General features: G+C 44.4%; 3 protein-coding genes across 5 annotated transcripts; 2 read left to right on the forward strand and 1 right to left on the reverse strand.

The window, feature by feature from the left end:
- Nucleotides 1-3,216: 3,216 nt before the first annotated feature.
- Nucleotides 3,217-9,273, forward strand: LOC311325439 (complement factor H-related protein 1-like). Of its 2 annotated transcripts, XM_084458142.1 has the most exons (11): nucleotides 3,217-3,369; nucleotides 3,615-3,806; nucleotides 3,882-4,061; nucleotides 4,420-4,599; nucleotides 4,809-4,847; nucleotides 7,135-7,215; nucleotides 7,765-7,842; nucleotides 8,073-8,234; nucleotides 8,324-8,485; nucleotides 8,768-8,821; nucleotides 9,071-9,273. In XM_084458142.1, exons 4-8 carry the CDS (start codon nucleotides 4,501-4,503, stop codon nucleotides 8,100-8,102), a joined length of 327 nt encoding a protein of 108 aa, XP_084314268.1. In that variant the 5' UTR covers nucleotides 3,217-3,369; nucleotides 3,615-3,806; nucleotides 3,882-4,061; nucleotides 4,420-4,500; the 3' UTR covers nucleotides 8,103-8,234; nucleotides 8,324-8,485; nucleotides 8,768-8,821; nucleotides 9,071-9,273. The 2 variants fall into 2 exon arrangements, with proteins under 2 accessions (XP_084314268.1, XP_084314267.1); XM_084458141.1 differs by having other exon boundaries at nucleotides 8,324-8,821.
- Nucleotides 9,274-9,317: 44 nt separating this feature from the next.
- Nucleotides 9,318-19,768, reverse strand: zbtb41 (zinc finger and BTB domain containing 41). Of its 2 annotated transcripts, none has more exons than XM_084457838.1 (11): nucleotides 19,649-19,768; nucleotides 17,900-19,111; nucleotides 17,393-17,600; nucleotides 15,779-15,848; nucleotides 15,425-15,572; nucleotides 14,476-14,605; nucleotides 13,719-13,814; nucleotides 12,108-12,214; nucleotides 11,908-12,013; nucleotides 11,655-11,743; nucleotides 9,318-11,557 (listed from the first exon to the last, which is right to left on the reverse strand). In XM_084457838.1, exons 2-11 carry the CDS (start codon nucleotides 19,083-19,085, stop codon nucleotides 10,911-10,913), a joined length of 2,787 nt encoding a protein of 928 aa, XP_084313964.1. In that variant the 5' UTR covers nucleotides 19,086-19,111; nucleotides 19,649-19,768; the 3' UTR covers nucleotides 9,318-10,910. The 2 variants fall into 2 exon arrangements, with proteins under 2 accessions (XP_084313964.1, XP_084313965.1); XM_084457839.1 differs by having other exon boundaries at nucleotides 10,998-11,442.
- Nucleotides 19,769-20,985: 1,217 nt separating this feature from the next.
- LOC311325552 (protein crumbs homolog 1-like) lies at nucleotides 20,986-26,301 on the forward strand (the record flags this gene model as incomplete). The annotated part of the gene is made up of 8 exons (XM_084458269.1): nucleotides 20,986-21,034; nucleotides 21,420-22,394; nucleotides 23,081-23,631; nucleotides 23,785-23,950; nucleotides 24,502-25,423; nucleotides 25,566-25,607; nucleotides 25,755-25,877; nucleotides 26,052-26,301. 8 exons carry the CDS (start codon nucleotides 20,986-20,988, stop codon nucleotides 26,299-26,301), a joined length of 3,078 nt encoding a protein of 1,025 aa, XP_084314395.1.
- Nucleotides 26,302-26,318: the final 17 nt, after the last annotated feature.

The following is a 26,318-nucleotide window of genomic DNA, read 5'->3' on the forward strand; positions in this document are numbered from 1 at the left end:
CCTCATGATCCACGTTTTAATGCATGGTTTGCTTTATTTACAAGTTCAATCATCAATCAGAGTTGTCATTGATCACATAGGCCATCACACATCCATCCATCCATCCATCATATATCTATCTATCCATCCATCCATCCATCCATCCATCCATCCATCCATCCATCCATCCATCCATCCATCCATCCATCCATCCATCCATCCATCCATCCATCCATCCATCCATCCATCCATCCATCCATCCATCCATCCATCCATCCATCCATCCATCCATCCATCCATCCATCCATCCATCCATCCATCCATCCATCCATCCATCCATCCATCCATCCATCCATCCATCCATCCATCCATCCATCCATCCATCCATCCATCCATCCATCCATCCATCCATCCATCCATCCATCCATCCATCCATCCATCCATCCATCCATCCATCCATCCATCCATCCATCCATCCATCCATCCATCCATCCATCCATCCATCCATCCATCCATCCATCCATCCATCCATCCATCCATCCATCCATCCATCCATCCATCCATCCATCCATCCATCCATCCATCCATCCATCCATCCATCCATCCATCCATCCATCCATCCATCCATCCATCCATCCATCCATCCATCCATCCATCCATCCATCCATCCATCCATCCATCCATCCATCCATCCATCCATCCATCCATCCATCCATCCATCCATCCATCCATCCATCCATCCATCCATCCATCCATCCATCCATCCATCCATCCATCCATCCATCCATCCATCCATCCATCCATCCATCCATCCATCCATCCATCCATCCATCCATCCATCCATCCATCCATCCATCCATCCATCCATCCATCCATCCATCCATCCATCCATCCATCCATCCATCCATCCATCCATCCATCCATCCATCCATCCATCCATCCATCCATCCATCCATCCATCCATCCATCCATCCATCCATCCATCCATCCATCCATCCATCCATCCATCCATCCATCCATCCATCCATCCATCCATCCATCCATCCATCCATCCATCCATCCATCCATCCATCCATCCATCCATCCATCCATCCATCCATCCATCCATCCATCCATCCATCCATCCATCCATCCATCCATCCATCCATCCATCCATCCATCCATCCATCCATCCATCCATCCATCCATCCATCCATCCATCCATCCATCCATCCATCCATCCATCCATCCATCCATCCATCCATCCATCCATCCATCCATCCATCCATCCATCCATCCATCCATCCATCCATCCATCCATCCATCCATCCATCCATCCATCCATCCATCCATCCATCCATCCATCCATCCATCCATCCATCCATCCATCCATCCATCCATCCATCCATCCATCCATCCATCCATCCATCCATCCATCCATCCATCCATCCATCCATCCATCCATCCATCCATCCATCCATCCATCCATCCATCCATCCATCCATCCATCCATCCATCCATCCATCCATCCATCCATCCATCCATCCATCCATCCATCCATCCATCCATCCATCCATCCATCCATCCATCCATCCATCCATCCATCCATCCATCCATCCATCCATCCATCCATCCATCCATCCATCCATCCATCCATCCATCCATCCATCCATCCATCCATCCATCCATCCATCCATCCATCCAAAAATGACATTTTGGCTCCTGAGCTGAAGTCCAAGTGAACGGAGGTGAAAGGTCGGCTGTGTTCGGGAGGCTGTGTGGTGGCTTGGTGCACTCTGGGCTGTACCCCCACACCCCCCAGTCCAAACCCTGTGTCTCTAGCGCCCCCCACACCCCCCAGTCCAAACCCTGTGTCTCTAGCGCCCCCCACACCCCCCAGTCCAAACCCTGTGTCTCTAGCGCCCCCCACACCCCCCAGTCCAAACCCTGTGTCTCTAGCGCCCCCCACACCCCCCAGTCCAAACCCTGTGTCTCTAGCGCCCCCCACACCCCCCAGTCCAAACCCTGTGTCTGTAGCGCCCCCCACACCCCCCCAAACCCTGTGTCTCTAGCGCCCCCCACACGGGGAGCTGGCTTCACTCAAAGTTTTATTTTGGCCGTGTGCACCCGTACGTGCATGCGACTGGGATATGTCTGGTATTGTGCGTTCGTTACTTTGAGACCTTTCTGGCGGTCCATTCTCTGTGAACTTCCCACACAGAGATATGGCCGTTTTAACCCCGTGGCAGCGCCTTCTAGTGGCTAGGCGGTGAAGTGTATGGTCAGTCCACCCACCTGCCCATCCGTTTCCACACTTAGTAATAGATGTCCATCCGTATGAATGTCTGCCTGTATCTGTCTGTCATTTATATGTTAGATAAACTGTATGTTGAAAAAATGTCTTGTTCTATGTTTTTTGTGGTAAACAGAGGATATACAGTAGTGTTTCTGTTGACATTTTAGGTATGAATTTTAGGGTTGGTGATTTATTTACTTTGTCAGTTAGCTTCAATTTTGATCCCAACAGGCCAAAGCCTCCAATTCTTCTGTGGACATAATGGATTGCACAGAGCAATGGAATAGTTCCCGTAAAGTACTGAAAATAAGCCAAGGTAAATATGTGAATTCATGGGAAGTTCCTCCCTACAAAATATAAGATGTTACAACATTTACAACATTACAAGTTACCATGTCATACAATCTGGGGAAGTATATTCCCCCAACATGTGGATGCGTTTCTATAATGTCTATAATCATTGAAATATAATTGTGTTTTTCTTCATTCTGAATGGAACCAGCAGGAACCAACCCCTGGTCTCCCAAGCCCCAATGTTGACCATCAGAGCAAATTAACTCTTGTGATATTTGTTCTCATGATTGGACTCTCTTAGTCTAATGTCAGACACTCGGCCATGTTATGTGAAAGACCTGGGTTTGATTCCAACACATTTAGTGTGTAGCAGAGGGGGTTTGGAACCATACTCCTGTGATTAGCCCTGTCTGAGACTAGCAAGTCCATGAGGTTGAAGAACCAGTACCATTCAAATCAATATACAGTACAGTAGAAGACCACGGTAGATGGTTATAGATGTTACTATCACTATACAGTATAATAGACTGATTTTTGCCCATTGTATTCAGGCATGGATGTGTCCATATTCCATCTGCACTGGGATTTCAAAATCTTTGTCCTCAAAAGGTTCTGAAGGCTTTTTACCGTATTACATGTTTTGAAACCCCTTATATGGACTGGCCTGGAGTATCATTAACCGAACAAGTTATATTGACACTCACTTCTCAAACAGTAGCATTTGATATCAGGCACAATGGGTCGTCTTCTAAAGTCTGAGAAAATGGGTGGGCTGAGATGTCTTCTCTTGGTTCTGCTTAGTTGTCTTGAGGCAGTGGGTGGTAAGAACTAAGACTTTTTTTTACTTACTATTCATTTTACTTGTGTCTTCTTTGCAAACTATGTAGGCTTCCGGACCAGGAGTGAAGTCTGGTGGGCAGCAACTATTTCCACACACTTTCACAATTGCAAGATCACTGGTTTACCTGGTTTATATTTCAGAGGAGACTGTCATCTAAGATTTGGTTCAGTGTTGGAAATCCATTGTTACCGTGCACTAACTAATGATTTTCTAAACAATCATTAGGGGAAGGTTCTGGAAGTGAATGTTCCCAACCCACTTTGCCAAATGGATATTTGGTCCCTGAAAAGCAAAGTTACTCTCATCACGAAAACATCTCTTATTCCTGTGAGAAGGACTATAAACCTGCTGTGGAGGGTTGGTGGGCCATTATCAACTGTGAGAACGGGACTTGGTCACCCAAACCTGAATGTATAGGTAGGTTTTTCATAATCATCCTGAGTTGAATTATGCATATTGAATGTATATTTACCTTCAGTTATTGTTTTTCAGATTTGAATGCCTGCACTGCCCCAGATGTCCCAGACAATGCTAAACTCAGACAAAATCCCACAAACTGGTACCCAAATGGTAACTCGGCAAGATTTGATTGCGTGAAAGGATATGAACTGGATGGCCCTAGAACAATTAAGTGTGAGAATGGAGAATGGACATCAACAGTAATGTGTAAAAGTAAGTTATTGTTCCTATAACTTGAAGTACTGTAGTGTACACCAGCTAGAGACATTTGCTACCTGGACTACATGTGTGTGGAATATAGGGGTCCCATCACATCCCTGCCTGTTTGGGATGATTCTGTAGATATAAATCCTAGACAGGCTTGTTTTCAAACTAGGGCGATAAAAATAGTAAAATAGTTTAATAAAAGATATTTCTAGTGACAAACACATCTTTCTAGTTCCATTACACAGGCAAGTTTTTTTTGCTCCTCACCATCAAAACAGTCTGTTGGTCTGCCTGATGGTCTGGTCAAGTTCTGTTCACTCATTAACGTCACACATCATCCACTCATCATGTATTGTCTTTACAGAGAGGTCGGATACATGTGGTGAACCCCCTTTTGTGAATCATGCTGTAATCACCCAAAAGTACCAGGATGTGTTTGCTGTGAATGAGAAAGTACAGTATAAGTGTGAGGATTTCTTTACATTGGAAGGAAGTGATGAATGTTTCTGTCAGTCGGGAGGATGGAGCACACCACCCACTTGCAGTAAGTCAAGGACTGAATTGGAACTACTGATACTGTTTGTCATCTAACTTTTGTTTCGCTTGTTGTTTTGTATTATGAACTTAGTAACCAATGCTAGTAAATGCTTTTCTGCATGCTGACTCTATGCATGATGGAGTCATTATGCAGAAAACCATGCATTAGAGACTACTATGAACTAGGGAGAAAACTGTTGCAAATATTCTCCTCAGAGCTCCCCACTCCAGCACCAAGTGAAGAGAGCAGACCAGGTAATATCTATATTGAAACTTATGCTGACATTTTTAGCATTATTTGTTATTAATGAATGTGGGTTGAACAAACCTAGTATGGACAGTGACATATTCTGTCTGAAAAAAATCCAGTGTTTAAAGTAGGCTACCTATCAATATTTAACAGTGTAATTCATTTTTATAGTACTCTGTTACAATTTAAGATGGGTGCTATGTGCATCCGGAAAGTATTCATATCCCTTCACTTTTTCCACATTTTGTGATGTTACAGCCTTATTCCAAAATTGATAAAATTATTTTTTCCCATCAAAATTCTACACTTGTTTTTTTTGTTTTTTTTACATTTTTGAAAATGAATTACAAATAAAATACTCAAATATCACACATGCACATGTATTCAAACCCTTTACACAGCAATTACAGCCTCAAGTCTTCTTGAGTATGATGCTACAAGTTTTTCACTTCGTCATTATGAGGTATTGTGTGTAGAATTTTGAGTGGAAAAAATTAATTTAATCCATTTTGGAATAAGGCTGTAACATAACAATGTAGAAAAAGTGAAGGGATATGAATACTTTCCAGATGCACTGTAGAACCGTACAGTTCCAAATAGAACCCTTAAGGGCTCATTTTGAACTGAAAAGGGTTCAGAACCTCATCAACCAGACAAAGAGGTCATTCAAAAAAGAGGGGATTGCTGGTTCATCAGGAATGTGGTTCCCATGATTCTACTCTCTACACTATTAAGCTTCCAATGAGACATTATTCATGTCATCTCATACTATCACCTGAGTAGCATCTATTTTAATTCAAATCACTCACTCATTGAGTATGAACTTGAATGAATGCACTTTGCCAGGCAAAGTTGCATAAAGCACTATTATTCATTCATCCATAGTGTCATATTTTATTCGGATACATGTGGTGAACCCCCTTTTGTGAATCATGCTGTAATCACCCAAAAGTACCAGGATGTGTTTGCTGTGAATGAGAAAGTACAGTATAAGTGTGAGGATTTCTTTACATTGGAAGGAAATGATGAATGTTTCTGTCAGTCGGGAGGATGGAGCACACCACCCACCTGTAGTTGCTGGCATTGGGAACTTAGCTCCCAATGCCAGCAAATCAGACTAATCCACACTGCTAGCAACTAGAACCAACTGACAAAAGCATCCATGCACTTAGCAGCACAATTTGTTTCAGTTGCTTTAGTCTCTTTAGTCACAGCATTATTGTAGAAAGGCAATATAGTGCAATGTAGTTAGGGTAGCTAGCTATCTATCAATATCCAGTGTGATCGGATCATATCTAGCTATGCTAGCTAGCTAACTAGCAAGCACGTAGTTTAGGGCTGTCAACTTACACAGGTATTAAAAACAGAAGGGTGGATTCAGTTAAGAACTCAATAAGTCACCTATCTACAGTTGAACGATGCTGTCAGTAACGTAACATTAGTTAACATTAGCTAGCTAATTAAAGCTGTGCCTGTGGTCTGTGGCTAGCTAGCCATCACGTTCACCGGCACAAAAAGACTTTCTCTGCTCTGGAAATTATTTTGTTGAAAAAGAAGAATAGTTGGGCAATGGCTAGATAGCTAAGGCATTTTGATTTATTAGCTATCAATATAGTCAATTTAGTCAATAGTCAACATACTGTAGCAGCAGTCCTTGCAGCTGGCAAAGCCACTAGCAGGCTACAATTGTATACTACCAGTATAGTTTGTAGCCTCAATTGAATTTGTTTCAGAATATCAAGAAAAGAAGGAATATACTGTAAAAGACAGGAGACCACTGATGCTTTTAAAGCAACCTCGATATTTAGATGGTAACAGGGGCACAAAAGCCATAGCGGCCACAGGGGGTACGATTATTTTCAGGGCATCATGGCCAGAGTGAGGGGCATCGACGGCCATGGCCACCATGACTGTTGTCAAATTCCCACCCTGGTCATGACTACACCCCTGGGTGCAAGTGAGCGATATTTGTGAGTTTAACCATTTCAACTTGGTTACACCAACAAAATGCATTCATGGACGGAGGCCTGTGCTCTCTGGGCACCCTTTCTAGTTTTTAATACACACACACACATTCTGTCTGAAAAAAAAGTCCAGTGTTTAAAGTACTTTAAAAGATTTAACAATGTAATGCACTTCTATTCATCCTTTTTACACTACTCTGTTACAATCTAAAATGGGTTCTACAGTACATGTAGAATCCTACAGTTCCAAATAGAACACTAGGGGTTTCTGGACTGAAAAGGGTTCTATATAGAACCTTATCAACCTGAAAATGCTGTTCATTTACAGTGGGCCATGGAGATGGGGGAAGAGCACGGCCGGTGGGCCAGGATAGACAACCTGATAGAACCCATTCTCTACCTAAAAGAGGTAACTCCAGAGTTTCATGTGGTTCCCATTCTACTCTCTACACTATTGCGTTTTCAATGACGCCATCATTCATGTAATCTCATACCATCACCCTACTTAAGTAGCAGCTTCAAATCACACACTTTCATTTGTGTATGATCTTGAATGAATACACAAAATTAGGTGAATGTGAATTGAACAAACCTACTGTAGAACAAGGAGTGATATTTTCTGTCTGGGGAAAAAAAGTCTGAACCATAGTTAAAGTCCCTAAAAATGCTTAACAGTGCGGTGCACTTCTACTCATCCTTTTTGCAGTACTTTGTAATTACACTCTAAAAAAAGCGCTGAACCATTTGTAAAAATAGAAGAGCCCTACAGTTCCAAATAGAACCCTTTCAGCCCCATAAGGTGCTGTTTGGAACCCTAAAGGGTTCTTGCTGACCTGACAAGGGTTCTGCATAGAACCTTATCAATCTGAAAAGTGTTCTATACATTATTCCAGAGGGCACTTCTACTTTACAAAGGGAACTTTATATAGCAGCTCCTATAACTGCTGCTCATTTACAGTGGGCCATGGAGCTGGGGGATCAGGTCCTGTGGAACAAGACAGACAACCTGATAGGACATATTCTCCACCTCAAAGAGGTGATTCCTGCATAGTTGTTCCCATATTCTCCACAGTTGTCCAAGTATGTCCAATGAGACATCATTCATGTAATCTCATAACGTCACCCGAGTAGCATCTATTTTATTTCAAATCACACACTTGAGTACGAACATACACGTTGCCAGGCAAAGTTGCATATCGTGTGGTCTGCCTGATGAGGTGAAATGAGATTAACTGCACTTTGTCCTGTTCTGTATTTGTTTTTCAGTTACGGAATGTGGAGTTCGTCCAGTTTTAGATAACGGGGTTATCGTCTACCTTGATGATCTTTCATTAACATACAAATGCCGTTTATATTACAAACTTCAGGGACCAGAAAAAGTTGTGTGTAATAGTGAAGGAGAGTGGTCACCAATGCCAACTTGTTTAGGTAATTTCAACATACCCTTCAGTTTAACTATTGTTGTTATATGAAAAAGTTCCATTCATTAACCTACAGTGTACCACTTTTTTCATCAGAGCCCTGTATCATACCTAAGGGATCTCAGCCAAACGCTCATCTATTAATGCTGTCAGAAACTATATATATCACCAGAGGGGGAAATGTTTGGTTCAGATGTATCTGGGACTATTACTTTGCAACTGGTACTTGTATCGATGGACAAATGACATATGGATCATGTGAGTATAGTATCAGAGGCAACATTTTGAGATAGATTTATCAGTATTTCATAACATATTAAATGCCACCTTTTTGGGTATCACTATGCATTATGTTTAAAATGAAGGACTGCTGACTTGAGACTGAGAACTCCAGTCAGTCTAAACCATGTAGTAACAATAAGGACAATTCGAGTCTCAGGATTAGTGTCTACAATTATTGAATTGTCTGTATACCTGTTGGTGCTGATGAAAACCCTATGATCTCTTTTGTCCTTTTTTCCCTCATGCTGTTTTCATTAGGTGAATTTCATCAACCTTATTATCATTATCCTACGTCAAGTGGATGAAACATGGGTATGTGTCTACATTCCATTCCATGTCATTTTCCTTATCCTTTAGATCCTTTATCCTTTAGATAATGAAAATCATATGACAATAAATGGTGATATTTATCTTTCTGGCTATCCATGTTAATTATTAAGTAGGAAAATGAAATATTAGCATTGAGAAAGGTGGAGGGCATGTCTTTAGATTGACATGTATGAATGCATTTAGGTCTATAAATGGGATTTGAATGTGATGGACAAAATTTCTTAATTTCAGCCTGCCTGACTCATCCCACACAGCAAAACCTCCTGCAAGTGATGATAGATGATGTCCTCCAGGGGAGACTGCCCTCTGCTGTGTCACTTTTACATTCTCGTTGATGGCATTGTTAGATAGAAGTTAAATTGCTTAAAAGATGTGACCAAATCATATACTTACAATGTGAATGTGTGAATATTATCAATAAAGTAGCTTTGACAACAAAACCTCATGATCCATGTTTTAATGCATGGTTTGCTTTATTTACAAGTTCTATTGTACAGACAGACAGGGAGGAAAAGGGAGATCCAGACCAGATCAGAGAGTGGTCACTGCTCACATACTGTAACACACTGTACATTACATGATAACACTGGTAGGAACACTCAATAGATGTGGAAGGACTACTGATCAGAGCACCACATGACTGTTCAAAGGCCCTAGTTCATTTACCTCCTGTTAGAAAAAAACAGAAACACATCCCAATAAGGCCACAGTCAGTTAGATTTACAATGATTTCAAGTAACAGATACGGTATATCCATCCATTCATCCGATTTTGGAGAATATGACAAGATTGTGCTCATAGTTGAAGAACCCTAGCCTGGTCAGCCAAACTAACCTCAGCTCACATGTGCATCGCCTCAAAGAGTGGGAAGAAAATAGAAAACCTAAAGACGGTTTCACAAGCAAATGGCACTGAGCTCCCATCATGGTTCTTCGGTGTTCCAGATAATACTACAGGTCCTTAGTACGGTTCTGGTTACGACACAGTAAGATACAGGGATGCAAACAAATGCATGGTGAAAAATGAGAGCTACCTGAAGTCGGAAAAGTTGGGGGGGCAGGGGCACCTAAGCGGGGGGGGGGTCCGGGGCTCCTCCAGGGACATTTGGCCGTCACACACTTAATTTCCTGCATTTTGGTTAAATTTTATGCACCAACTATGACCCAACTAAAATGCTTCAAAATTCACAAAACCCATCTTCAATAATGTATTTTAACTTTTATAAGAAAAAAACACTCCAGTCTGGGAGTCTCTGTTAACACATAAATGTTGAAACAAAGTTTTCACGAATCCCATTCCTTTCTCCCATAGGGATTTATAACTAAGGACCAAATGGCAGCGATGCTGACTTCTCAGCCTACAGAATGATAGCCACTCGGAAACGCTCCCTATTCACTATATAGTGCACTATATAGGGCGTCAAGCATTTTGTTTGTAGTGTCCGAATTCTCCACGGAATTTTCGTTCCCTATATAGTCCACTATTTATTACCCACAATTCACCTTAATTTCCAGGGAACAGTACATTTTCTCCGTTCCCTAGGGAGTTCACTACATGGTGAACCCTACAGTATATAGGGAATAGGGAGTGAGGGAACGAGGGAGCGATTCCGAACACAGCTACTGTTTGTCCGTGACCGCCATCCTCCTCGCAGCTTAGTGCTGCGGCAGCAGTATCAGACGCTAATAGGCTGGACAAGCTGATCAGGGCGGCGGGCTCGGTACTGGGGTTCAGCCTGGACTCACAGAGTAGTTACAGAGGTAAGGATGCTGGCCAAACTGAGGGCCGTCATGGACAATGTCTCCCACCCTCTCCGTATCCATCCATGCATCCATCCCTCCCTCCCGGACCAAACACTGCAAAACACGTCACCAACTGTGCTCAGCTTGGGATTTTTTGCCAGGAATGTCACTACAGACACCAGGTTCTCAAAACTGCACATGGAATGGCTTTCGTGAATAGGGGATAGGCTGAATCATTATTTAACTGGGATCTATTCACATGAAAATGTTTGAGATTTAAACTGATATGTTGTTTACAAACGATGCCTAATGGAAGTCTAGAGAGGGTATCAGTGGGGGTGGTTTGAGCTGGAGATGTTCTGTACAGAGGTGGCAGACTCCAGGCCGAGCAGTGTGCCCAAGTAAGACTGCTCCCTGGGGTCCAGCATCTGGTCTGGACGCACCGGGTGAACAATGTTGGCCGGCTGCGGAGTGAGGGTGTACTTCTCCAGGAAGGCCAGGTCCGTGGCTGCCTGGTACCTGGCTATCTGCTGCTGACCCTGGGCCTCGGTGGAGGTTAGCACACCATGGGGCTGGGAGGAGGAGAGGGACGCCCCGTGTCTGCCCAGGTCCCCCTGTCCTCGGACCCCTGGCATTTGGATGGGCACCAGAGTGACGGGAACACACAAGTCTGCCGGAGCACTCTGGAGGCCGGCCTTGGCTTCGGCTTGGGCTTCGGCCTGGTACACCTTGGGGGATTGGTCATACTCCACAGTGACCATCTTGACCTCGTCCAGCACAGCGAGAGGCTGCTCGCTGAACTTGGTGCTATGCACGTGGTCCATGTGGTACTTGAGTTTGTCTTTCCTCTTAAAGGTGGCACTGCAGTGGGGGCAGTTAAAGGGGCGGGCGTCCGAGTGAATTACCATGTGCTTAGTCAGCGTCTTCTTGATACGGAATGTCTGAAAGCAGACGGGACATCTGTGTGGTTTCTCACCTTTCGGAGACAAAAAAATGTAAGAAAAAATTACAAAGTTAGAGCTGTACTGTGCACCAGGTGCCCCAGATTACAGACAAGACTGAAGTCATCATACCTGAGTGTGTCCGGAAGTGCATCTCCAAACTGGACTTCCCCTTGAACTCTTTCTTGCAGACCTCACACTGATGCACAGCCATTTTATACCTGTGGAACCCATGCATCTTTATACAGGGCGGTGTCACGCCAGTGGCCAAGAGAACACTTCACAGACTGAACCAACAGCATGTTTCAGTTTCCTACAGTGTATTAACTCACTAGAAGAGGACACCACGGTCTGGTTAAACAGAATCGCCCAGACAAACACTTACTTCTGCCACACCTTCTCTCCCAAGTGGACACTCTTGTAATGGACAGTCAGGTGGTCATGCCGTCTGAAGCATTTCCCGCACTCCTCACACTGGTGCGCCTTCTCTCCTGCATGCCACCAAGGAAGACCTGAATCTCATCGGCTTTCAATACCCCAACTTAAGCAGGACCATGAAACAAAATCCTAATGGGGGCACAGTACCTGAGTGTATTTTCTGGTGTTTGGTCAGATGGTCATGGCGAATAAACGTTTTTCCACACTCGCCACACTCGTAGCGTTTGTCATCATGATGAACCCGCAGATGAAGCCTATCAAAATCCAGTTGGGGAATAATATTTAATACTGTACATATGAACTACAGAAACCAATCAATTGTCCAGCAATCATTTCAAATGTGAAGAGTGCAGTATATCACAAAGATTATGTAGAACCAGAAAGTGTGCTCAGAGAGCACAGGGCTCCGCCCATTCATGCATTTTGTTGGTGTAACTCAGTTGAAATGGTTAAAATCACACCTCAGTTTATATGTAATAGTTTACCACAGGATCCAGGCTAAGATCATTTAATTTTTCCTAAAAGTGAATGAGCATCAGATATTTTGTTTTACATGCATAGAAAGATCTTTGCTTAAACGTAAAATAAAGTTGATATCTATCTATCTATCTATCTATCTAAAGCTGATTTGGCTCCTTATTGTAACAAAGAGAAAAACAATCACTATAAATAACCACTCAGCCACCAGGCAGTGTAATAGCTTTGTTCTCAATTCATGTATCCGCCCAGTGATTCAGGTAGCATATGATTTATATGTAATACCACAGGATCCAGGCTAAGAAAATGTAACTTTTCCTAATACAGTGTTTATCTGATTTATTTCTTATGAATCACATTTTGTTTTGCATGCATAGAAACATAAGATAATATTGGTTGCTTAAACAGCAAATAAATAAAGTTGATATCTAAAGCTGATTTGACTCCTCATTGTAACAAACAGCCAACGCTCTAAAAAACCAACAACATCTGCATCAGGATGCGGACCCTGGACGAAAAATCACTAGTGCAAAGCCTTAACCGCTCGGCCACCGCCCTAACCGCTCGGTAAATACAGTAATACGGTAATACAGTATAAAAAAAAAAAATTAGGCTACCAAGCTTATCTACATTTTTGTAAATGGTAGCCAATTGAAGTTCACAGGCGATTTCATTTGTCCATTAGATTTTTTGGGGGGGGAAGCTTGATCAGTAACAGAAACGGGTTTCAAACCTGACTTCTGCAATTCCAGGTAATATTGTGTGTTGTGTTTCTACTACTGTGAAACCAGCTGCTTTGCTGCGGGACAAATAAAGTTCTACTTGACTACTTGAGTAGTGTCTGGCTGCTGTTGAGAAGTGAATGGGGAGATGCAAAATCCTTCCACACATTTCTTGTGATTTGACGTCTGAGGCATAAAGTGGCATGATTTTAAATGTATACATTTATATAATAAAAAATGGACATTTTTGTCATCTATGTAATAAACTACTTTTCAGTATATCAGAATAGTGCCGCTAGCTACTCTTAGAAACTGTGTGCATATCACATGTTCCTAAGCATGTACTCATTGGCTCAACTCTGCCAACAAGAGTGAGTGGGGACTGGTATCGGAGAGGCCTGTCTTTTTCTTGGATTAAAAACATGATCTGCTCTTACGGTATGTCTTTACCTATCCAACGCACCACTAGAACAAAAGAACATCATTTCCAATGGGCAGAGACATGACTTTGGTATGACTTTCCCTCTGTGTCAATCGTAGACTGCAGGAGGATACTGACCTATAGGAGCTTCCATGGCGGAAACTCTGCCCACAAATGCTACAGAGGTGGGGCTTCTCTCCACTGTGGATACGCAAGTGTTCCCTCAACGTTGTTCTGTATACACAAAGAAAAACCAACAAGAAGGAAAAAAACAGGGTAGTATAATTAAAGCAGTATGCAGCTTCCACACTATGAGACTTTTACAAGCTAGCTAAGAGCTAACAACGAGGGAAAATGCTGTCTGCCGAGTTAAATTCAGTCATCTTATCTTGTGGGTTTGGGTAACCAAAAGGCCATAGAAGAATGTCCCGCGTTGCTGATTGGATCTCAGCACGCACGACCAGGCGTGGCCACATTATTAAAACTGCTGTAGCAGAGCCAAACAGCAGTCTACACAGACACGATTTTCACAGAGGAGCTCAATTACTTATCCCTCTCAATAGCAATTACATTATTAAAATCTTAGATACTGCAGCTTTAAAGGTGCCACAGACAACAACGGCCATTTTGTGGATTCTGAAACGTGCTACGTACGTTAATTGCTTCTGTCAATTGCGTAATCATACCTGGTGCAGACAGTAAAACACATTTGCAAGGCTATGAGGAGCCTATCTAGGAATCTAAACACTGATGGTGTCATTTTTCTACTGTATGGCCATTACAGTGTTCAATCAAATGTTCAATCAAAAAAGCTGTCTGTGTAATCTTAAATGGAGTTGAGAACGGGATGTTTACTGTTGAAAGTTCAAAGTCATACTGATATGGACAGGCCTACCTCTCCCTCACTGATTTCCCACAAATGAAGCAGGTCCATTTTCGCTTCCCTCCATGTGTGCATTCAATATGCCTTTTTCTGTTGCCTGTGTCATTGAACTGCCGGCCACAGATGTCACATGGAAATGGACCTGAGGACAGACATCCAGTGTGTGGGTATCCTTAACTCACAACCCGAGCTCTAGTGCCAATATCAATCTCTGGGCAACACAGGGCAACGGTCCTTTTAATGATTACACAGCCTTCTCCTTCCCCACAGGTTGGGAAATTAAAATTAAATAACCCATTACACATATTGAAGTAGATTAGACAAATGAATTACATGTACAGTATTCATGTAAATTAGAAAATTTAATTGTGCTACTTTAAAGCTACATGAGATAACTTGGCACTTTGGCAGCCCCTCTGGTTGTGATAAAATCAGCTCTGCGTTTTAAGAACCACACTTCCCACAATCCCCCACTCACTCGCTGTAATGATGGGGAAAAAATGATAACATTTTGTGGCGCAGACTGGATTGGAAGATTGTAGCTACTTTCTGGAAGGATGGCTTCAATGCAGGTAAATACCGGTCTTCTTTCTTTTATGTGCATGTAGATTTTGTTTCGCGGGGCGAAGTGTTTGTTGTCTTCCTGATATTGTGACACGCAAAACGTGTCACTTCCGTTTCCCACCACAAGATTTCCCCCCAGTGTACTAGCCAGTACACCGAAATTCTAAAATAATAAATTCACAGGGTCTCATGCAGTCTCATGTCCCGAAAATGATGTTGGGGTTGTTGCTAAGGCCAATTCACAAACGAATAGCAAGTAAAGGTGAATATTGAACCATAAAAAAGTTATCTCATTGAGCTTTAAACGTGCATTTTTCATATTATCGTATTGTTACTAGCAACATTTGTTTTAAACGTTCCAATGCTACAAAGATACAAAATATATATGAGTTCTCACCTAAGTGGTACTTTTCTTGGTGTTTCAGCCTGGCAAACCTGGACTTGAAGTAATCGTCACAAAATGAGCATTTGAAGGGGCGGTCCTGAGAGTGCAGAATCATGTGCTCTTCCAAATGAGGCCTGCGTGTGAAAGACTTGTGGCAGATCTGTTTCAGGGACAACAATTAAGTGCAGGATTCAGTGCATGTGACACTTGAATCAAACTCAAAAAAGTTATTTAGTGTTGATGTCACATACACTAGTCACCTGGCATACATTTGTGATTCTTTAAACAGGGGTCTAAACTTGCAAGTGGATTGTTTTAATTTGTTGTTTTTTAAACTGATAGCAAGACGATCCAACCTAAACTTACGTCACATTTCCATCCTTCACTCTTCCTCTTCCTCATAATAATGAAGTCTTGGACTTGGTCTGGGTGTAATCTGTCAACACATTGGTAATCACACACATGGCCCAATAGACAGCACTGTAAACACTCGGAGAGAGAACAGAAAGCACATAGTAAAAGTTCGCTTTTTTCCTGAACTATCACAGTTCCATCATTGTTATCTGAGAATCATCTCTTACTTGCGGGAAAAGAGCAACAATTTCTCAAAAGCAACCGCCATTACTGATTAAACTAGAAATGGCACTCAGACAGCACAAACCTCCGCCCCTGAATGCATGTCATGGCTCTGTGCATGCCAAAATTGAATTGGTTCTAAATTGGTCCATGCTACACCCCTCCATCAAGTAAATAGAAATTGGTCTGGTAGCTTTTACGTAACCCTGGTCCAAAAAATAAATGGCGGTGAATGGCCGGCCGTCTTTGGGCGGCTTGTGAATCCGCTCCAAAATGTAATCGGTTCTAGGTTACCCCATGCTACTACACCCTTCCACCGAATTTCATGAAAATCGGTCTAGTAGTTTTTGCATAATCCTGCTGACAGACCTACATATGTACACACTAGGGCTGTCAACTGAGCTCAGAAATGATATTTGACTTTCTTTCTTAAATATTTTCCTAAAATTGAATGTATTCAATTATTGGTATTATATAATTTTGCATTGAAAATGACGCATACAATGGAAATGTCAGTACCAGTTCTAACCACAAGAGGGCACTCTCTGCCTATTGTGAAGAACAAGCACCAATGGAACTTTTGTATTCGTCTCTCTCTCTCTAATACCCAGTCAACATGGGTGACATTTAGTGCAAAAATGGCTCTTTTATTAGGCCTATAGCCTAGCCAATTGAAAACAAAACTAGAGGAATAGCCTATAGTACTCTGGTCCACTTGATCAGATTCAGAAAGTGAAACTTTCATGTATTCTAGATCCATTACACAAAGTGAAATATTTCAAGCCTTTTTGGTTTTATTCTTTATGATATTACTGTATGTTCATTTATACACTCAATACTTGGTGGGGGCGTCTTTTGCACAAATTACTGCATCAACATGGAGCGCGGCATGAAGGCAATCAGCCTTGAAATATTTCACTACATGTGTAATGAATATATAATATATGAAAGTTTCACTTTTTGAATTAAATTACGGAAAATAATGAACTTTCCATGATATTCAAATTTTCTGAGATGCACCTGTAGATAGATAGATAGATAGATAGATAGATAGATAGATAGATAGATAGATAGATAGATAGATAGATAGATAGATAGATAGATAGATAGATAGATAGATAACGTAATGTGTTTTGGCATGATTAGAAGATGGGCGGGACTCATGAGGTGACAAGCTCTGCTTTTATTAATTGAATCTACATTTCCCCAAAGTCGACGACTAGTCGAAGTTTGAGTATTTATTTGACAGCCCTAGGTCACAAGCCACCGAGAACATTACCTCTCACCCTGTGCTGTCGCTGGAGCGGAGGTAAAAAAGATGAATAATTCAAAGGTCATTTAGGACAAACTAGGCCCTGTGGTTACAGTGAGAGGGGAGTGATGTGAGGGATGTCTCCGTCTTACCTCCTTACGTGTTTGGAGAGGGTTTTCCTGCTGGCATGGAGCTTGTTGCAGAAGGGACACTTGTGCTCTTTCCTCTGGAAGGGGGCGTCGCTGGCATGTTTCTTCTTGTGAACGGTCAGGTTGGACTTGGTGGAGTAACACTGGAGACAGATATCACACCGGAATGGCTTCTCCCCAGTGTGCACCCTGGTGTGGCTCTCATATTTCCCTACGGACAATGCAGAGACAACAATTATAGGAAATGTTGGGCTTTTCAAATCATAACAAGAGTCATGAGTTTTCCCTTGTCTGGTTTAACGGCCTGAGAACAAAACATAGCATAACATATCTTCCTATATTGATACAATTACAAGTTTTGAATAGCACGACTGAAAAGAGTTAGTCCTATGATTGTGCATGCAAAAGCTGATTAGTGCTTTTACTAAAACGGCCCCTGATAGTGATAATCTCTTTCCAGACAGGCCAGTCATGGGGTCTACCCGGCAGAACTAGCAGCATTTGGCCCACCTGTGCGGTCAAACGTCTTGTCACACTTGGGGCACTGGAGAGTTTTCTTGCTGGAGGTGTGGATGATGACCGGCTCCAGGCCCTCTGGGTACACTGGTTCATGGCTAGTGCTCTCAGGGGTCTGGCTGTACGCCCCCACCTCAGCACCCATCTGCTGTTCTGTTGGTTCTGCAGACGGCCTCTCTTCTATGCCTCCAGCTCCATGAGCCACAACAACACTTCGGTTTCCCACCTCCTCCTCCCTCTCCTCCTCCTCTTCTTCTTCTTCGTCCTCTACCTCGGCCGGTGTTGATGTTCCTCCCATGTCTGATTTGAGTTTTGGCTTTCTCTCCTCGTGGTCTTCTTCATCCACCTCTTCCTCAGTTGAAAGAGGGCTCGTCTCTTCCTCTACAGGTTTCCCTACGGTGGCCTGGATGTTCTCTGTGTCTCTCATTTCAAATTTAGCTGGGACTCTCCTCCGCCGAGCAGACCTCCTAGCAGTGGTCCCCTGATCTTCTAGCCTCTGTTTCCCCCCCGATTCTCCCTGTGTGCCACTGTGACTCCTGGCCAGATGGTTCTCCAGTGACTTCTTATAGCAAAACCGGCGGCTGCAGAAGGAACACTGGACACCGGACGGACTTGGGTCTCCAGCGCCAACTGCCGAGTCTTCAGGGGTCTTCTCCGCACGCGCCTCTTCTCCTAGTTTAGCCCCGGCCTGGGCCAAAACTGCCAGGCCTTCCGCTCCGGTCAGCAGCTTCACCACATCCATCATGTCCAGGAAGCGCGCTGCCTCGGTCAGGGCTGGGAGCTCCTTCTCCGAGAACACACATTCAGACGTGTACAGGAAGTGCAGCAGGTGCTGGAACACAGGCTCGTCCACATGGTCCAGTGTCACATGGTCCATCTCTGGGTTCTTGGTCAACTTGGCATGGAAGTAGCTGCTTCCGTGGGCCAGGACCACTTTATGGGCACTGTATTGTTTTCCGCCTACTGAGACAGACAGGTCGCAGAACCTCCGCCTGGTCCTGTCCTCGTTTAAGAACCTGAGGAGACTGTCGCTGTGTTGCATCAGAGCTAGGTGTCTCCTGTGAGCCGGAGGCCCCGGGACAGTCTCAGCATCTGATGGGGCACTGATATCCAATGTGTCCCTCTGTGTCCTGGCTCTACTTCTCCGCCCAACTGGCTTGCTTGATTTTCTTTTCATCATTCTGTTAAATGGGTCGTCAAATATCCCTGAGAAACACACAACAGCAATAGGTCTGTAAGTCGAGGTTAGTGATGAAGACTTTCTATGTAACTGGAAGGGGGCATGAAAAGGCCTACCTTTTGTTTAGCTTTAGCTATACTATTATACTATAGTAGTATAGCTGAAACAGCCATATTGAAATGGACATAGCTAACATTATATACCCACAGTGGGCAATTCATGCTCAAGCGTCATTGTGCAGACAAACAACAGAGCAGCTGGTTAATAATAACATCGATTTAAAAAAAACTCCCATGGTAAACATACTTAGCTAGCTAGTTACGTTAGCATTGACCTAGCTACGGAGCAAAATGCATTTTACATGTATCAATGTGATGCGCATATTTTGCGCCATTAACTTGCTGATATCTAGCCAGTAGATAATGCATTCCCCAATTCACTATCCACCTGAAGGACCCCTATGCGTTCAGGCCAGGGCCCCCCTCGGAGGAGAACGTTGACAAACGACCCTTGCTGCTCCCCTGGAAGTGCAAAATACGAGCTTTGTTGTTTTGCAGGCCTACCTTAAGAATCCGGATTGTTACATCAAATTCAACGACAACCCTTGGGAAATATTTTCCCATGAAAACAGCTCAATAGTAGTACTCTCCTGAACATCTAAAAATCGCCACACCTTATCTTAGAGAAGTGTCAGAAGCACCTAACAAGCTGCGGTTTCAGCTTTTGTCCTCCTAGAAAGCGTTTTGTTCGGGGGCAGACAAAAAAGAACAACAAAAAATATTTATTTTCTTTAGTGTTTTATGCACATAAACATACGAGTAAAGAGTGCAGTAAATTATTTTTTAAGGATGAACATTTAATCCCTAAATAAAATACAGAATGTGCTGAACCAAATCTGATAATATTGACGGCTACATTGCATTATGGGTATTGTAGTCAAATAGTATCTAAGACATACTGGTGGTATACCTAACGCAGGATTTCAACTCCACTTTACTTACCTTCTTAACATTGTTAAAATGTTTACTGTAGCCTATGTATAAATAAATAAAAGTCACAAAATGTACGTTTTCATGTATCAAGATGGTTGTCTTTTCATTGGCAACTGTTTCTGAGTAAAATTACAGTGGCTGCGCCTGCGTGTAATGATTAAACTAAAGCAATCATCCTCATCCGATCAACATCTCCATAATTTTCTGTATACAAATTGAAGGCCAAAATGAAGGCCTCCCATTCACCTATTCACACACACATAGCCTACACACACCAATGACTTGCAGATGCCATGCAAGGTGCTAGCCTGCTCATTCGGAGCAGTTTGGGGTTCAGTGTCTTGCCCAAGGGCACATGTCGCCAGGTTGACGACCCGCTCTTGAGCTACAGCCTCCCTCAAATGCATGCCGGCGTGTGTGTTTGTGCGAGAATATGTGTAGCCTATTGCCTTTATCTGCATCAAGAATACAGCACCACCTACAGGCATGGCTTCAAACCCTTAAATACCTTAAATAAGTCTCTGAAGGAGACAATGTGTTGTGTCGAAACGTCAGTGAGTGGTCTGTGCACAGAATAAAAGTTTTCTTAAAGAGAATCTGTGAGCTCCAGTATCCTATTTGATCCTTATCTAAGTCTATTCGTGTGAAATCTGTCTATTGGATATGTTTGTGGTTGCTCAAAATAGCTTCCTGAACCCCCTGTCCAGCACTCAATATGTAAGACACTCTAATTGCATTAGCTTAATCCTGTATACTGTATCTGGATCGGAGCGATCCCAGCATTAGAAAGAATAAGAGCATAAGAAAAGCAAACGATGGCATTCTATAAAACAATCTCCACCACTCTGTGCAATAATATGAGGACATATTCAGGCATCTATTGATTAGGATTATTTGTCAAGAACAATATGCTGAGAGTCAACGCGTTTGTTTGGATTTTATGGTTCCTTTACGCAGGTAATTTAGATCCATCTAATTCTCTTGTCTTGATTATAGTTTGCAATCTTTTTTGTGTGGTGCTGTTTGCATAAGAGTTGCATAAAGGGCAAGGTATAGCTCTGTCAAATTCTGACTGATTCATTAGATAGATAGATAGATAGATAGATAGATAGATAGATAGATAGATAGATAGATAGATAGATAGATAGATAGATAGGTGTTTCAGCAGTGGAAATGTTTAGGCTATATGTCTGACTTATTTACTCAAAATCACTAGATATAATATTTTCACAGATTTGTGTCTGACATTAGCATTGGTACAATTTAACCGTCTTTTCCACTGTTGTTTAAAAAAAAAATGGAATCAAATCCTGTATAATATGCTGTATCATTTTCCTTACAGGCACTCTCTGCAACGAACACCTGAATGGATGTGAGGTGCAGCCATGTCACAATGGCGGTGTGTGCGCAAGCCATCAAGGCAGCTACAGGTGTCTCTGTTCTCAGCAGAGCCAGGACGGCCGTCTATACGGAGGGGAGAACTGCTCGGTTGCACTCGGGGGCTGCGATGGCAACCTCTGTAAGAACGGAGGAATATGCTCTCCGCTGTTCATAGACAATCGGCACACCTACAAATGCATCTGCCTGGCAGGCTTCTCGGGCCCAAAATGTCGGACCCCCACAGTATTCTCATTTGAAACCCGCGGCTACGTGTATGTAGAGACTCAGCTGTTGGAGCCGGATGCGCCACTCAACGTCACGTTCAGCTTCAGGACGGCAAGGCCCGTTGGCACTCTCCTTCAGCGCAGGTTGGGTGACCTGCTTCTCTCGATCGAGCTGGTGGACGGGCGGCTCCGACTAAGCAGCCTGCGGGGTCAGGGGTCAAGTACCCTGGTCCAGGAGCTCCCTGAGAACGTGGCGGACGGCCAGTGGCACAGGGTGGAGGCCTTGCTGGGGGGCGGGGCGAGCCTCATCAGGCTGCTCGACTCCTCCTGCATGGAGGGAAGCTGCACTGGGGAGACCGCCACAGAGAGCGCCCCGCTGGAACAAGGCTCCAGTCTCCCTAAGCTGGATTCTGTCCGCCAGAGCCTCTTCATAGGAGCGGTGGGACTGAGTTGGGGCTCCTTCGCGGTGGGGGCGACCGACTTCCCCCCCTCCTTCCTGGGCTGCTTTCGGGACGTGCTCGTGGACTCGCAGCTGGTGCCTGCCAGGAAGCTGGTCCACTCCCCCACCAGAGTGAACGTCACCGTTGGGTGCAGCGACAGGGACAAGTGTGAGGATGGCCCGTGTCAGAACAGGGGCCGCTGTGTGAGCCAGGGATGGAGGAGCTACGTGTGTGAATGCCAAAGACCCTATGAGGGGCCCAACTGTGCAGAGGGTAAGGGTCAGGCTAGGCATTAGGGGCCACCGTTACATGGGTCGTTTCTGGAAAGAAAATCGCAGAACTTGCCTTCACAGTGTCAATCTGAAATACTGACAGAACAATTGAGATTCCCTCTATGTTTTATAGCATTACACAGACCGAAGAAATTGACTATATATAGGACTATGACACAATAATTTCTCAGCTAAACCCAGGTTGCATCTGTCTAGGTCATGTCAAGTTTAGCTTCAATAGGCTCACTACAAAATCTGGATGGCAAGCATCTGAATTGACTAACAAGGATATCGAGTTAGCCAGTAGATTCTAAAGGAGCTTACAGAGCTTGTGAAAATAACACACAGTGCGCGCGCGCACGCGCACACACACACACACACACACACACACACACACACACACACACACATGCAGAGAGGAGGTAATCAACAACACCTGGGACATGGATTACGGAAACGTGGGATTCATTAGCTGACTGAGAGAAGCTTTACTTCCAGAAAAACAGGCACACTGTCAACATGACTTCTTCTTCTTCTTCTTCTTCTTCTTCTTCTTCTATCTTTGTTATTCCCCAAGGAGACTTTTCAGCTGACATGTATGCTTATGCCAACTTGACTGTGATGAAATGAACTCAGGGATATTAAGAATGCTTCTATGTTGTGACTCTCTCTCTCTGTACTACACAGAGTACATCACTGCCAGGTTCAGCAACCAAGACTCTCAGAGCTATGCCCTCTTCTCATTGGACGATGACCCAAAGGACACCATCGCCGTGTCCATGTTTGTCCGCACACGGCGACTCAGCGGCTTGCTCTTGATCCTGGCCAACAGCACCAGCCAGTACCTCCGACTATGGCTGGAGGAGGGCCAGGTCAAAGTTCAAGTCAACAACTTTGAGAGCCTGGCGGGGCAGGGCTCGGTCAGCGATGGCCACTTCCACCTGGTGACGGTGAGGCTGGAGAGGGAGATGGTGACCCTGTTCCAGTCAGGCCAGAGCCAGGGGACGGTCCCTGTACGGCCTGTAATGGCCCAGTCGAGGGACCTCGTCTACGTCGGGGGTCTGGCCGACCAGCGTGCCTCTGCCTCCTTCGGGGGTTACTTCAAGGGCTGTGTCCAGGACCTGCGGATCAACAGCAGACGACTTCAGTTCTTCCCCATAGAAACTCCTGTGGCCTCCTACAGTCCTGAGAAACTCATCAACGTCATGCCTGGATGCACTAGTGATGACGCATGCTCTGTAAGTAACTGACACCTGTATGCTTTCCCACTGGCACCTGCTACAGATATTTACCACAGATGGAGAAATATCAAGACAGACAGCATTTGAAAAAGTCACGAATAAGTCTCCCATCATGAAATGAGGACTGTCACTGCACTTTATCTTCTTCAGATTAATCCCTGCCTGAATGGCGGAGTGTGCTACTCAATGTGGGACGACTTCACCTGCAGTTGCCCTCCCAACACAGCAGGGCGGCGCTGTGAGGAGGTGAAATGGTGTGAGCTGTCCCCCTGTCCCACAACTGCTGTCTGCCAGCCCTTGGCCCAGGGCTTCGAGTGTGAGTAGTTGACCAGAGGAGAAGAAATCTTTGTGGCCCGCCATGTCTTACAGTGGTCAACTCTCTAGCGCAAGAGAAGTAACCTACAGTATGCGTCCAAAGCACTGAGGAGAGTGTATGTACTGTATGTGGGCCTATAAATATCATAGGTTTATGTCATCTTCTATTGAACAGACTATAGTGTGTCCTATATAGTACTGTATGTCCTTCCTGGCTGCATTCATGGTTTGATTACAGTAGAGTTAATTATCGCAAGCAGAACCTGTGACCCCAAATGGGATTCCCATGAGTGGAGATTATCCCTTGTCAGATTAACTACCACCACATGGGCCAGGTTTGTTTGTATGGTTACCATGCTGTCCAGAGATAAGTTCATGTTCCTTCAGGGATTCAATGATCTTTGTCATAAGTACAGTACAAGATACGGGTTCTATGTACAATGAGCTTCGAAGGAGTTCTTGCATAAAGAGCACAATCTTACCCATGGTAAAATAATATATTCTTGCGAATATCATACTGGCACAACAGTCAACCTGCTCTTTGTACTTTAGGTGCGTCTAATGTGACCTTCCGGAGTGACAGCAGCACACTGTTCTACAGAGGCAACGGAAAGATCAGTCGCACCATCAGTAGTGTCCTACTCCGGGTCAGGACCAGGCAAACCGCCGCCACCCTTCTGCACGCAGAGAGAGGGTCAGAATCTCTCACCGTCTCCCTTCGGCAGTCCCGCCTTCTCCTGGAGCTGCACGCCGGGGCCATCGCCGTCGGCTCTCCCAAGCTGACCGCGCGGAGCAGGGGGGCGCTCAGCGATGGAGAGTGGCACACCGTGGAGCTCTCCATGGAGCACCCGGACCTCCAGGCCTCCAGGTGGATCGTGGTAGTGGACGAGGGCAGAGAGCTGCCCCGCGTGTCTGCCACTTCCTCTGGGAACCTCGACTTCCTGAGGGAGGGGGTTGACATCCTTCTCGGTGGGTCGGGACTGGAAACCGCGGGAAATCTGGTTGGGTGCCTGGGGCCTGTGCAGATTGGAGGTCTTCCACTGCCCTATCACAGAGACTCTGACCTGAACTTGCCCAGACCTCAGGAAGAGCAGTTTGTGAGGGTGTCTGGCGGCGGACCCCCCCAGTATGGCTGCTGGGGGGGCAGCGTGTGTGTGCCCAACCCCTGTCTGAACCGGGGCGTGTGTGAAGACCTGTTCGACCAGTCTTTCTGCAGGTGCCCATCTGGATGGACGGGGCCACAGTGCCAGGACTCCAAGGACACCTGTTCCCCCAGTCCCTGTGTCCACGGCACATGTAACATTCTGCCCAGTGGGTACATGTGTGTGTGTGAGCCAGGGTACACCGGGGTCATGTGTGAGTTTGAGGTGGACATATGCGATCACAACAAGTGTGGCCTGGGGGCCACCTGCCTCAGGGGTGTCCGGGACTACACCTGCCTCTGCCCCCGGAACATGACTGGACCATACTGCACGTGAGTCCCAAACACTGTCCCCCAACTCTTTTGAACTAGTGACAAATGTGAAAGCACTGAGAACAAAAACACCTCGCAGAATGGTTTTGCATATTATTCACATGGGCAAAACACTAATTCAAAACACTGTTATTATTTTCAGTGAGAGAGTCCCAGAAATGCCATGGTACATTGACAAGTTTCAGTAAGTATAACACTAATGACTAGAAGCATTATGACCAAAGCAACATAATCTAATAGAATACTGTTACAGATAGAATGCAATCAATACCAGCCGGCACCCTACCACATCTCGGATATCTTTATACTTGAGTGTTTTGTTTTTCTCCAGGATTCCAAACCTTCCTGTGTCCGCGTGTCTGGGAAACAGGTGGACCTACAGCTGTTTCAATGGCGGACATTGCTCTACAGGGGGAGATTCCTGTCACTGTCTTCCTGGTTTCATAGGGCAATGGTAAAGCATTAATAGTAATTGTCATTATTTGTTGATAATTTTAGTTTGGTATGATGAATTACCAAGCATTCTAATATCGGTTATATGAGGACATTTGTGTTGTACAAGTATTATACTTAGTATATCATCCTGTCAGTACCAATATCTGACTATACTAAAATCCTTTCATTATAGGTGTGAGATGGATGTGGATGAATGCAAGTCCAACCCATGTGAAAATGGAGGCTACTGTCGCAACCTCGTCAATAGTTTCCACTGTATCTGTGAAATTAACTACACAGGCGAGCATTGCCAGATCGACATCAATGACTTCTACTTCCTGATTTTCATGCTTCTATGGCAGAACCTGTTCCAGCTCATGTCCTACCTTGTCCTACGGCTTGACGACGGTCCCGAGATCGAATGGGAAATCGTGGAAGATTAGGGGCTGAGTTGAGTTGG

This window comes from Borostomias antarcticus (genome assembly GCF_949987555.1).
Source record: "Borostomias antarcticus genome assembly, chromosome: 24".
NCBI lineage: Eukaryota > Metazoa > Chordata > Actinopteri > Stomiiformes > Stomiidae > Borostomias > Borostomias antarcticus.